Source organism: Vulpes vulpes, chromosome 4 (genome assembly GCF_048418805.1).
Source record: "Vulpes vulpes isolate BD-2025 chromosome 4, VulVul3, whole genome shotgun sequence".
NCBI classification, from domain to species: Eukaryota; Metazoa; Chordata; class Mammalia; order Carnivora; family Canidae; genus Vulpes; species Vulpes vulpes.
This window is the reverse complement of record NC_132783.1, coordinates 131,259,090-131,273,500: the sequence shown is the minus strand read 5'-3', so window position 1 is coordinate 131,273,500 and position 14,411 is coordinate 131,259,090. Positions and strand designations below refer to the sequence as shown.

Below are 14,411 nucleotides of genomic sequence, written 5' to 3'. Positions count from 1 at the left end.
CAATGAAAGAGAAATAGAATATTGAAAGAGGAAGCCAATCTTGTTGGAAGATCATGGAAAGCTTTGTAAAGGCTTTAACTTTTGAATTAGGCCTTGAAATAGGAGTCAGTATAGCAAATAATCACTTAGCTTGTTATACTGTTTCAACCCCAACTGGATATACTGCAATTCAGTTCTGGCACTAACCACCCAGAGTTTGAAGGCTCCCAAACTTTTAGGGGAGAGTCCCCAACAAGAATGCTCTTACTTCAGAAGTTTACTTCTTACTTCAGGGCCACTCACACTTCTGTGTTAGTCAGGGTTCTCCAGAGAAACAGATTCAATAGTATGTGTGAGTGTGTGTGCATGTGTGCATGCGTGTGTGTGTGTGTGTGTGTGTGTGTGTGTGAATTTCATTGTAAAGAATGCAAATCAGGAGGACTAGCCAGAAAAAGACATGTGTAGGGCAAAGTCTGAGAAGAAATGCAGAGTGCTCTCTTCTCGTCTTCTGGAATCAAGGCATGTCACCCTCCTAGTGCATCGATATTTTCACCAACCAGGAAGTGCCACTGAGACTCAATGTTGAGAATTTTTAATGAGGTTCATTATGTGGGCATGCTTGAAATCATTGTCCATGAAACTGAACTCAATCTCCAGAAACCCTCCCCTTCTCAGAGATGGCCTGGCCCAAAGCTCTAATTGTCTCATCATGTGGTACAGCTTTCTGGTGAGCAGCCTCCCCCACTCCCAAGTCTAGCTGTTCACCCTGGGTCACCTTGTTAGTATCACCAGGACACTTTAATCATTCAGAAATTTCCAAGAATTTTAGAAGCTCTCCACCAGGAACCTGGGACAAAGACCAGATGAATTCTCTATTAGAACACACTTGTATACCAAAGCATGGAAAATATGAAGGATGTGATGGGAGAGACATTTGGGAATATATATGTCAGGACAAATCATGGAGGTCTTGAATGCCACACCACATGTCTGAACTCTTTTTCTTCAATATTTTATTTCTTTATTCATGAGAGACACAGAGAGAGGCAGAGACACAGGCAGAGAAAGAAGCAGGCTCCCTCCGGGGAGCCCGATGTCAGGCTCAATCCCAGGACCCCAGAATCTCGACCTGAACCAAAGGCTCAACTACTGAGCCACCCAGGTATCCCTATGTCTGAACTCTTAAATGGGCTTGGGGAGTTACTGAATGTCTTTAAGAAATGAAGTTATGTAGGTGAACCTGAGGCTTAGGAAAAATCATCCTAGTATTAGCATGAAGCGTGGAGGAAAACGTATAAGACTATAGGCACAGACTTACCAGGAGATCATATCTGTATTTGAGGTAAGAGGAACTCAATGTATACAGTGGGGAAGGAGAGAAGGGACACACAAAAAATCAGCTGACTCTAGAAAGTGATGTGAAATAATGTCAAACCCTTGTTCAGAGCTCATTTAGCACTAGCTAAGGTTCTAAGTGCTTTCTGTAACCCATTTAACCCTCACCCTACAGTATAGTTACTATTATCTCCATTTAACAGATGAAGAACTGAGGTGTGAGAGGTCAAGTCATTTTCCTAAGGTTATACAGTTAGTAAGCCACGCGGAGTCAGATTTTTTTTTATTGTAGTTCAATTTTCCAACATATGGTATAACGCCCAGTGCTCATCCCATCAAGTACCCCCCTCAATGCCCGTCACCCAGTTACCCCATCCCCCTGCCCGTCTCCCCTTCCACTACCCTTTGTGTGTTTCCCAGAGTTAGGAGTCTCTCATGTTTTGTCATCCTCTCTTATTTTCCCCCTCATTTTCCCTCCTTTCCCTTATAATCCTTTTCACTATTTTTTATATTCCCCATATGAGTGAAACCATATGATTGTCCTTCTCCAATTGACTTACTTTACTCAGCATAATACCCTCCAGTTCCATCCACGTCACCACTATTTGACAAAGCAGAGTCAGATTTTAAACCAAGCAGACCGGCTCTGGAATTTGTACTCTTAACCATTTCTTGGCAAGAGAGGGAACAAAGATCCTTGGATTTCTTGCTCATATAGCTGAAGACACAGACTGAGATAGAAGCATACTCATTGTAAGTATAAGATGGGGTGGGGTTAATGGAGGGCAGGGAAAGGAGTAATGAACTTTATTTTGGATCTGCTGATTTCAAGTGAACATGAGAAACATGTACAAATGTCTACTATCTGGTCTCTTGCAACCAAAGAAAGTAAGGTCTCCCTGCTTCCCATTTTCAGGGGCTGGCATTATATTTTAGAGCTAAGATCTTAATGATGTTCTGATTTTTCTACTTGATTCTAAAATCTTTTCCTATAATTTCTATTTGTAATAATAGTCCACATTGTCAGTATACAACACTTGCAAACTTGAAATCTTCCCATAATTTATTAAATTAGGATGATAATTATTCAGCTGAATTATTTTGAGATAATATTGTCCTCTTCTGATTTAATTTCTCCCACCAATATGAAACAAAAAAGTATCTGATGTCTGTGGTCACTTCACTGGAACTGCAGTAAGGTATACTCCAAATAACATGGAAATAAGATAGGCCTCAGAGCAATGCTATCTTTACTGTGAGATTTTATACAAAATTAATTAGAATAGAGGTATATAAAAGGTACCCTACAGAGACAAACATCACCCTCAAATGGGTGAGGCTGGCTAGATCCTGAGTGATTTCATAGACATGTCTAATTAACATATCTAAAGCGAAAAGCGTCCCTTCTATGGGTCGTCAACTATGAAGCACTGAGAAAGAGAGAGGTCAGAGAGGGAATCTCTGTTATTTCCCTCCAGGGACTCTTGTAAAAAGAATGTTATGGTCTCACTGGCAAGATGAATGCAATAAACTGTCAGCCTAATTTCATTAAATATTCTAATCTTTATGCCCTTTGTTCTTTTTTTTAAAAAGATTTATTTATGTATTCAATAGAGACACAGACTGAGAGAGAGAGGCAGAGACATAGGCAGAGGGAGAAGCAGGCTCTTCACCAAGAGCCTGATGTGGGACTCAATTCCGGATCCCAGTATCATGACCTGAGCCAAAGGCAGGCACCCAACCGTTGAGCCACCCAGGCGTCCCTATGCCCTTTGTTCTTATTCCAGTGACCAAATAACTCTATAATTAAGTTTTCAATGAAAGATCTGCCTCTAGGGCAAAAATTTTCTCATTCACTAACATGAATAACTTGGTTCCGGTATGTGAGATAGGACATAGCTACAACTCCCCACAGAAAACTCCTGTGTGGACATAGATGAAAAACTCCTAGCTTCTATACCATAGAGGCGGATAAAGGATGAGTTGCCTCAGTATTAGTGTAGCATGAATTTCAAGATCTGGAATAGGGCCATAAGGCCCAATTGACAAGACTGGCTACGTGGGGAATCATTATCTGATATTGTTGAGAAGTTGTTTTCTTAGTTGCTAACATGGCTAAGGATAGAAAGACTTCAGCTCTATACTTCTCCAATCTGGCAAATATCTTACTTCACATGGGTTAACAAGACCACCAAGCATACCTCCTCAAGAAAATGGAAGTCAGGGGCACTGGCTCAGTGGGCTAATTGTCTTTGGCTCAGGTCATGATCCCAGTCCTGGGATTGAGGCCCACATCAGGCTGCCCGGGTCAGTGGGGTGTCTGCTTCTCCCTCTCCCTCTGCTCTATTCATGTTTTCTCTCACTGGCTTGCTTTCTCTCTCTCAAATAAGTAAATATTTAAAAAAAGAAAAGAAAGAAAATAGAAGGCAATGAGAATTGCTATTTTAAGTGGCAGAGATGGTTAGTGGTCCACTAAAATTTGTACCCTCCCCATGTTAGATTTGCACTGGCAGGAAGATTTCCTGACTAAGACTACACTTCCCAGCCTCCCTTGCACTTAGAGGTAATCATGTGACCAGTCATCCTCAAACAAAATACAAGCAGAAATGTGTCTTCCTTCCAGGCCATAGTTTTTCAGAAAGTTCTTCAGCCTTCTCTACACACTCTTCCCCAACAAGCACTGGATATCAGTGACTACAGAGCCCTGGAAAACAGCAGAACCACAAAATGTAGGAATCCTGTAACCCAGAATCACCACCTGGAGAAAGCTGTTCACTGACTACAAACAGCTGATGCATAATACTATTTCATGAATGAAAAAATAAATATCTATTGTATGAGCTTTTGTAAATTTTAGAGTTTTTTTACAGCAAACATTGCCCTAACATGTGATTTGTTTGTCCTCTGCCCTGCTTACTGGCACCTGAGAATAAACTGCTAAAAGCAACTGAACCGGGAGCTAATTGTCACTCTCTCCCATCCTCAAACACAGAGAAGGTTCTCTGATCTGACCTCAGCAAATATGAGAACTGCATTCTCCATAGTAGATGGTATGCCAGTTTTAGCATCAGTTGCTATGAGCTTGCTCAACAAAGGTCTGTCTTAAAAAAGGAACCTACTCTCAATGGGCTGACACAATCAGATCCTCAAGGCTGGAAGGCTACAGGACTCAGCCCTTGGCCGTGAGAAATGCTCCAATCAAAATGCCTCCATACAAGATGTCTTGGGAGTGCTATTTCTCTCCTACACGAGCCTGGGAAGCACATACATATTCTTGGTGCCTCCTTTGTATTTTCAGGACTTGATGGGCAAGGAGAGGATGGTTCAGCAACTAAAACTCACAAATTATGATGGCCAACTAGAGATGGACAAAATCAAATTTTGGATAAACCAAAACCACTGGAAATATTCACGCTGGTATCTCTAACCCTTGCTACTGGCCGTGTTACCAGACCAGAGGCATCAGAGGGATCAACATCACAGGGAAGACCAGAGATCACAGATCAAGACCAGAGGCATCAACATCACAGGGAAGCTTGTTAGAAAGGCTAAATCCACTCCTGAATTCTGAATCAGAATTAGCATTTTAACAAGATCTTTCAGTGATTTGGGGGCTCATCAAAGTTTGAGAAGCCCAGCTCAGCCTTTCATCTCCTCTCCCACCTCATTTCTTCATCTTTTCCAAGATAAACGTCTGTGGTTTTATGTGTAGTCGGCTCCCAGCCATTTTTGTTTGCTGTGAAGCAGATATTATTAAATGGTCAGGAAACCTGGTATCACCTTCCTTGTGGAGGAGCCTAAAAGTGGGTTCCAAAGGCAAATTCTCAAAACAGTTTCAAAGTCTTCCTCATCAATATACCCTAAAGTTCCAAAAAGCCTCCAAGAATTCTCATGGGCACTTCGATTTCCCTGCACACTGCTTTTCGTCCTAATAGGTTGATCCAGGAAGTGAACTCACTCCATAAAAGCCCAGCCTTCCACCAAGGAGGCCAACTGAGCTCACTTTGCTTTCATCACCAAAATCACTCATGTCCCCTGTTCATGCAGGTGTGGGCATTTGCTGACTTTGTATCTGTAGATCAAAGTATGAAGATGGGGATGGGGCGGAAGGCCATTAAATTTCAGAATAAAATAAATTTTATTTGTATTCGCCAAGAAACACATTAAAATAAGTAAGCTCGTGGAAACATTACACAGTCAGATGTTCCCCCAATTTTTTTATAATCACCTCCTGCTAAAGACTCCAAAGACAGAATAAGTAAAGGTGTGGGGAAACACCTACATTTACCCCTGTGAGAGAAACAACTATAACAAGGGGTACATTATTTCACCTAAGAACGACTTTCCAGGCTCACTTCATGGCTTCCTTTCTTCCTTCAGTTCTTCCTTTCTTTCTGATTTAAAAATATATCCTCAGGCATTTAAGCAAATTAATATGTCCCAGGCCATTAAGTAAGGTGACTGAAGATCTATTGCTTTTTAAAACCCTAGATCTTTCAGAAACTTTAGTTTACACCTTATCAAAAATCTATAGCACCGGACTTCTTTCAAAGTCATTCCACTCTCTGAGAGTCTCCGATTTCCAAAAGAATTAATAGACAGAAATTCATAATCTCCAGGATTTTGTCATCATTAAAATGAAATAGGCATCGGTGTCAATAGAAGCACTAACACCAGCATAATAGTTCAAAAATTCTTCTTTTGAAACCTGAGGGGGATAAAAGGCAAGGGAAAAAAAAAAGGAGATGGTGTCAAAATATGTGAGACATAATAGAGCATTTTACCTTCTCCCTGAAATATTTTCTATGCAATCTGATTTGCCACAAGCAGTCAAGCAGAGTCAGGTAACTGGGGACCAGGGAAGCTGGCTCACCTTTCTCCTCCGAGGTGGGGTGTCTGCAAGGTCTGCCAAAGACCCACCTGCCTACTGGCTATCATTTTTTGCATTAAGATAAAAATTTTTAGAACTGTGCTATCCAATACAGCAGCCACTAGTCACATATGGCTTTTTAAATTTAAATTTGTTAAAATTAAACATAATGAAAAATTGAATTTCTCAGTTGCTCTAGCCATATTTCAGTTGCTCAGTAGCCATCTGTGGCTAGTGGCTGATATCTTGGAGAGCACAGATGTAGAGCATTTCCACCATCCCAGGAGGTTCTATGGGACAGTGCTACTCTAGAGCATACTTCATATGATCATACTTGTGATTATCACTAATTCTTTACAATAGAGAAATTTATAGCATGCATGCACAGATACAAAGCTCTTTAAGGAAAGAAAGTTTAGACCGATCACATAAATAAGGATAGAACTAGAGGATGGGGCATTTCCCAGGATCCCTGGGCACCCCATAATCCACAATGCCTGGGATTCAATAGCAAGATGGAAGGCACTAGCCATATGGGAGGTGCTAAAAGACAAACTTCTCAATTTGGTCAGGATATGTGTTAGTGTTTCATAATTGGCCCTGTGCATCCTATAATGGGCAATGAAATTAAAAGAGCAGAAATCAGCCCCTAAGTTCCATTTCTCTCTCCTTCCTCTTAACCTCCCCCAATCCTTAATACCAGCCACACAGAGTAGTCCTATTCCCCACAGTCCTAGGGGTACCACTCAGAGGCTGGGCATTGTGGGAACTTGCTTGGCCTGCTAGATAAGAGTGATCCAACCCTGCAGGAAAAGGAATATTAACATCAAATTTTCAAACTCTCATTCTTGGCTGTCACAATAATTTTAGGGGGGTAAGTTACATTTTGTCCTCTTAAAAGCATGAGCAAGTACAATTTGAGCAGGGCCTTATCATTTGCAAAGAAGAAATTTCATCACCTGCAAATGAAATGTCACCCAAGTAACATTTTTAAATGATCCAAAAGCACCATCTAGGAAGTAAACTTTTAAAGAAGCATGATATCTAATATGTTAGCTGTTAAGAAGAAAAATATTTTGGAAAGACTTTAAAACAGAAACAAAAGCTAGATGAACTCTTTTAGTACAAGAGTTGTTAATGTGTCAAGCGTTCAATTGGAGAAATGCTACTAAATCAGAATCATGTTAATGGCAAGGCACAGTATGATGAAGTGATAAAAAGACAAAGTTGGCATTAGATATTAAACTGTTTCTAACTTTGTAGGTCAAAAATTTATCAGTTTCTGGTTCCTTAAAGTCATATCCTAACTATGGCCATTATGACAAATTTCTGCTCGAAAGCACTTACCACTATAAGCAATGTACAGCTTATTAACCAAATATTTTAAGATTAATATCATAAATGTCATAGAAATTCTGATTTATAAAACATTGCTTTTCAACTTCAATTTCTATTAAAGATACTATCAGGATAGGATTTACTTAGAGGAGCTCCTCACTATCTAGAAAATAGTTTGTGTCACAGTTAGGTAAAGTATTGCCGCCGAGCAACTGGCCTAGGACTGTTTGCAGATATGTGGGAACTTTTTATGACTAGCATATTAATCACATGTATGTGTGAATAGATATTTCCAAGTATCTGTAAAACATATATGAACATAAGCAGGCACAGCTCTTATAATCTTTCTATACAGACTTGCTTAACAATGATTCTTTTTAGTACAGATGAAACAGAAATAAATTTTCACTCAAACCCTATCTGAGTGAGCTCAGTTAGTGGAGCTGAAATTATTGGTAATTTACTGTATCTACTGTGCAGCTTCAAAGATAATCTTAAAAAAGAGATAATCTTAAATAAATGGATGTTGAATGATATTGCTAAATGAGATTTTAAGCCTAAGTATGAAATCTGTGGAAGAGAGTTTATTCTGCAGTCCCCTTGGAAACAAAAAAAGAATGATCTGGGTTTCATAAGGCAATGCCTGACATTTGGTAATGCCCTGCATCTGTGCTGCACTTTATAGCATCAAGGTGGAAGCACTCTGAGGCTCACTATCACCCCGGCAAGAGCAAGCCACTCTGCCATCTGTCATTTTCCCTCAATTACAGGTTCCTTTTTCTGTTCTAAGGCTCTCTGAGAGCACTGACTGGCATCAGTTCTGCATGTGGCCCGAGTGTTTCTAGGAGACCAGCAACTCAAACCTTTCAAGTTTAAGATCAAGATGTTCCCAGAATCAATACCAGTGTCTGAGTGCCAAGTGTTAAGGTTTACAAAGAAAAAGTTACTCAAGTCTTTCATGACAGAATTACAAACTACATACTCAGATCTTGCCTCAAAATTTCGGGTGCTTGAGCTGAGTCACAGGGTTGCTCTTAAATTTTTTATAGGGTCTCTTGCAGAACAAAACTGGAGGTGAATGACAGTTACACGGGCAGCGTGATGGGTCCAACCCATGCACATCTGAGCTGTGCGCCACTTGCACCCATGTTGGGAGGAGAGTGGGAACAGGAAACCCATGGTGCTCACAAGAACTTTGGTGAAGCAGAAATTGCGTCAACCATGTTTAATGGCTGTTAGAATTTGTATCATACTCCAGAGAAATCATAAACGAATAAATTCCATTTGTGAAGAGTAAGAAGAATCTAGAACAAAAGAAAGTAGGCCGGTACATTTTGAGATTTTCTTTCCCTGACACAATATACCTTTCTGGGAGTTGCAAGGTCCATTATCAAAACCTCAGCTACTGGTCGGTGGTTCATATTCTCGGTGAGTTTCACTCCTAAAGAGCACCTTCCACTCTATTCTGCTGAGGGAAGATACTGGCTTTGGCGAAGCAGGTGTGAAAATAAAACAAGAAGGTCATGCTATTCTCAGAGAGGAAGAGCCGCTTCACCACAAGCTCCTCACCACACCAACTGAGGTGGCAAGAGAACTCTTCTCACACAGCAGTGTTCTCAGAACCCCCATCAATCATTTGTTTATGTTTCTTTCAACAGATTTCACCCGTCATCTGTTTTATAAGACATAATTTTAGGGGATTCATTTAGTGAGGGTTTTTTATGATGTGGAAAGAACTAGCTATCTCTATCAAGGTTATGGAGTTTCCACATCAGCGACCTGGAGGAGGAGAACCACTCTTAGAAACACTGGCTTTCCAAAGGATCGGTTATGTGAAGAGAACATTCTATGACCGTCTATCAGATCCTCGGCTCCTTTGTTTTCCCCTGAATCATAAGCATTTCTAAAATTTGCAACTTTGCTGCTTCTTTCAACACACTCTTAATTTACAAGCACAGCCTATGATTTCCAGGAAAGCGAGTTTGTTGACTGAGCTGAGAAATTGGAACTGGTGGGGTTTTTCATTCTCTGCCCCAGAGAGTTGTTCATAAATCCAGAAAGGTATACCACTCGGAGGGTGTTAGCAGAATTTCATGAAGAAGGAGCAGAAGGACGCCCACATACCAGCCAAGAATACATATTTGGTTAATATCATCTCTCCACTTGATTAAACATCAGCAGAACAAATTGCATCTGTCAATTGCCTACAGAGGGTTGAATCATTACCTACTTGTACGCTCACGGCTCAGTAAGGCAGTCCACACTGGCCAAGAGAAGGGAACGGCTGACACAATGATCTGCCTCCAAGAATAGGGGGGTATTTTCCTGGCAGTGTCTTGATAGATTGTCTACGTTCATTAAATTTACCACATGGTTCTGCAACACATTGCCAAATAAAGGGCCCTAACTATCCTGGCTTCAGTGCCGAGGCTTCCCCTCCTCTCCAATCTCTTAACAGTTGGGCTGTTAGTTGGGTTTCAAAACCAGTGGTTTTATTTACATTTATCCTTGCCCCTTCCTTGTGTCCCCACAGCCTAGAGTAGAGCAGGACACACAGCAGTGACTCAATAAATATTTAGTGATGGGATATATTTAACCTAAAACTGTAATGTGACAAAGCTAATCTGTAGCTTACCTGGTGGGGACCCAGCTCTGCCTCAAGAAGCTGCTATGAGGGTATGAAGCACTACTCGATGGTGCCACCAAACCACAAAAAGCCATGCAGCATCCTCCAGAGTGCCATTTGGGTCTGGGAAAAACTCCTATCGAGGTTTGAATGTCTATGAAAATCAGCCGTACAGACTCAGGCTACACCACCAATGCTTCTTAGATTACTCACTTGCACTCTGAATGGAATTCAGGCAGGATGGGAACCAGTCCTTGAAGAAGCTGGTTAGGGGCAGACCTCTGTTCTTGCCTACGTTTGCCTTTCGGGGGAGACAGAACCCAGATTCAGTACTGGTATTGGTGGCTTACTCTGGCCAATCCTGATTCTCAGAATTTTTACATACACTGTTTCTGTTTCGTGAAAAGCTGCCAAGCTCATCCTCTTCTCTTCGGCTTGTCTGTTTACTTCCTATCTGGGGTCCAGGTAGGAATCCTAAGGATTGAGGATATTTTATTGTGTTTTATCTTCTGACCTCAGTATTTACCTTTTAATTGCAAAGGGAGTAATATTTAAATTGTGTAAGTTAAATAAACAGAAAATACATCCAGAAAAGTGTTGTTAGTGGATGATTTTTCTTAAATGACTTTATTTCTCTAATGAGTGAGTCCTGACTAGGTCAGAAATCACAGATAAGACTCAGAATAGGAGTGGAGCACTCCCCGCTGGGGCTGGGGGGGTAGACCTTGGTGGAATCCTTGCTTGTGGGCCCAGAACCTGACCTGATGGAAGAGAGACAACCAAATGTGGCCAAATACACTCTAAAGTATAGGTTATCTGAAATCTGATAGCTGTGCCCCAATTAGACAGGAAGCAAAAGTACGACTGGGGAAGACGAAGCTGATAGCTACAACCTAGTCCTTGTTCAGAATCACATGCTAACACTATGGCCCCAGTTAAGCAGAGGCATGAGTCATTCCCAAAATCAAAGACACAGATCTATCTAGAGCAGTGAGCTTGAAATCATGTCAGAAAACTAGAACCTCTCCTTTGCCATAGTCTGCAAAGGTGTAGATTACAGAAAACATGGATATTTCCCCTATACATTCCATCATAATCATTTCTGGATTTCTACCTCATTTCTATATATTTCTTCATAACACTTGGCATCTTTTGGCCTGCTCATCTTTATATATGCCTAGATAATAAAGTCATGGGAAAACCATACGTGTGCAATTAAGTTTCTGAAAAGTTTCTGAAAAGCTAGCTTCCCATAATTTGGGGTCGCTTCCATCCTCAAGAAAAAGGTCACTTGTCCAGCCTGTTATCAGAATAAGTGGGAGATTAGCTTCTTGACGACAAACAAGCTGCTACAATTCTCATCTGGAAACACCTGCTTTAACACATTGTAAATCAATGTGTATCTTGATCTCCACTTCCAAGTCTGTGAGATAAAAAGTAAACAAGTGTTTTGGTACAAAATACGGCAAGTGAGTTTGACCATAAACCCAGAGCCACTTCTATACATGGGATTTTAAAGTGGTCTATTATCCCAATCCATGTCTCCAAATGAGGGGATGACTGCAGCTAGGGACAGAGGTGACAAAAAGGACTATCCTTGAGGAACAAAGCAGGTGGTCATTACCTCCAGCAGCATAGCCAAGAGGCTGGTCCCTGTGCTTTGACTTCTGGCCCCAGACACAGAACACACAGAGGGGCAGTGGTGGTTTCAATATCTATTTGCTAGTAGCTGTGGCTGCCTTTGCTTGGAAGCCATTCCTGGGGAGATTCTCACACATTGACAATATGAAGCTAAAGCTTAGAACTGGAAGGAGAATACTCTGGGCCGTGAAGTATAAGATGGAAAACCCTCTTTGGAGTAGGCCTGCGATCCTTGCCTATGTCATACCTCACCCCCTTGTACTGGTGGGAATATCAACATTATTGGCTAATGGCAGGGAGCAGGGAGATGAACATTCCACCGGACAAAGGTTTGTTGATATGGTCTGCTCACTCACCCACATAAAATCTGAGAGCACAGCCTAGCCTCAAACTTTAACCACTAGGATGGTCCTAGCTCTACTGCTCAAGGAAATAGCCTCCTCTCTCACAGAAACTTTAGATGACCCAAAAATGTCATTCTAAATCTATTCGCCAAACTGAGGCTTCCCTAAACCACTGGCAGAGAAACTCAAGACTCAGGTATAAAAATTGAGGCTAATGTGTGGTTCTCTTCTGGTCCCCAATTTGGAACTGATGTGCTTAACGACTTACAGTCCGTTATAAAAACAGGTGAATTCTCTTACCTAGAAATGGGCCATCTAAAAGGAAGTGAAGATGCACCCTGTGGGTACATGGGTGGATATTGTAATTAAATATTCAAACTTTTATCAATGGGCACCCATGTTTATTGGACATGTGTATGTACCCTAGAGCCTGGCTTTAGGATCTTTTTGAATCTTATTTTAATTTAATTCCTCTATCAGAGCTAAGGAAAAAGCTTCACAGAAGTGAAGTCACAGTTAACTACATAGTGTCATTTCTGCCCTAGAAAATGCAGCATGTGTCGACATAAAAGACACACTGGGATGAACATTAAATCAAATGTGATCCCGGTTTGGGGCTGATGTTTAATCATTTGGAGCCATGTAGCTGTACCCAAGGCCCTGGTCCCCGGGTCCTACATTTAGAGCTTCCAGGCAGTTCTCATCATGACAATGAAATACACATCCGTGTCGATGGACGCACTCACTCCTGCATAGTAGTTCATAAACTCCTCGGGGGTCACCTGCAGTGAAAAAGTCAGAAACAAAAACAAAACTTTGCTTCCCACCATTTCAGCAGAGGCCCATCTCCAGTACCTGTAAATGGGAGGGAAACTTTGGTCAAGGCTTTTTAGTGACACAGATCAAGAATAAGATCTCAGACAAGAGGAAACAATCACACTGAGGATGACCATGAGGGGTAGAAGGGGGGGAAGATGGGTAGAAAGTCTTGAAAATTTCCAGACCAACCTAAATGGAAAGTGAGATATAGGTTCTCGCCTTTCTCTACAGCAGGAGCCCATATTCTGTTCGGAAATGTGAGACTGAAACTCAGAATAAGAAACAAGTTTCTTTGGTGGTAGTTAGTACGGGCCTTCTGTGACATGTCAGATATAGCGCCACAGGTCCCAGAGTCCGGGCAAGCAACGTTTCAGAAAGTGGAATTCTGTCCTGTGGATAAAGAAACAGATTTCTAGTTAAATATTCTTTGGCTTCATTCTTTTCAAAGATAGAACTTACTCACTTCAAGGCAGAAAGTGAGAAGGGAAAAAAAGGCACCCCCCTTCTCCATGTCTCCCCACACCACCCTGGTCCTCTCTCCATCCTGTGCCTGTAACTGTCTTTTGGAATATCGATTTGTGTTTATCTAGGCTAGAATTTTATATGACTTTCCTTCTAGAAAGAAGAAACAACAGTTCTCAATCTTATTTTTTTAAGACTTTATTTATCTATTTGAGAGCAAGAGAGAGAGAGAGGGAGAGCATGAGCTGGGGGAGCTGCAGAAGGAGAAGGGGAGACAGACTCCCCGCTGAGCTGGTTGCTGATGCAGGGCTTCATCTCAGGACCTGGAGATGATGACCTGAGCTGAAGGCAGACCCTTAACCCAACTGAGCTACCCAGGCGCCCCTAAATCTAATTTTTTAAGAGGTATAGGCAATATACCTCTTCATTTCAACCATACTGGCTGACATACTTAAGTGACTCAGGGAAAGAACAGCCTTCCTGTTTGAGCTCTGTGACCAATCAATTTAACTGAAAGTACAGCCCGGCTTACATGGGAGGACACAGATGCAAATAATGATGGCTGTTTAGGAAATCTATTGTTCTCTAGTGAGCCTTCAATCTTAAGCGTCACTAGGGATTAAAAACATCACAAAAAGTGAAACTCATCAATAATTCAAAACCCCTCTTCCACGGAGTGCCTACCTACATCTTCTAAGAATCACACAAGCTGAGTGACCCACTTGCCTTTTGTGCTGCAATTTTAAGTGAACAGAGAAAAAAAGTCACAGGATCCCTATGACTACCTACTCCCCACACAACCCCAAAATAGTAAAATGCAGAGGGAAGAAAGTCATTGGACAGAACTAAGAGGTAAGTTGGGCTTTCCAGTGGTCTAGAAGTAGAAAGAAATATGTGCATAGTTTTTATCAAAATTAAAATACCACTAATGTTCTCCTTTCTTCAATTTCTTTACTCACGTCCTCCGTTATCCAGCATTCAACCTCATCTGGAAGCC

General features: G+C 41.4%; 1 protein-coding gene across 6 annotated transcripts in view; it reads right to left on the bottom strand.

Moving 5' to 3' along the window:
• Positions 1-5,433: 5,433 nt before the first annotated feature.
• CAPSL (calcyphosine like) overlaps positions 5,434-14,411 on the bottom strand; it is a 34,035-nt gene continuing 25,057 nt past the window's right edge. For 2 of the 6 annotated variants that reach the window (XM_026016711.2, XM_026016710.2), the window contains exons 5-6: positions 12,812-12,915; positions 5,434-6,022 (exon numbers count right to left, since the gene is read on the bottom strand). In XM_026016711.2, coding sequence (XP_025872496.1) covers positions 12,814-12,915 — 102 coding nt within the window. In that variant the 3' untranslated portion in view covers positions 5,434-6,022; positions 12,812-12,813. Of the gene's footprint in view, positions 6,023-12,811; positions 13,343-14,411 lie in introns of those variants that run through there. The other 4 variants (XM_072757102.1, XM_072757099.1, XM_072757100.1 and 1 more) reach the window with 4 other exon arrangements.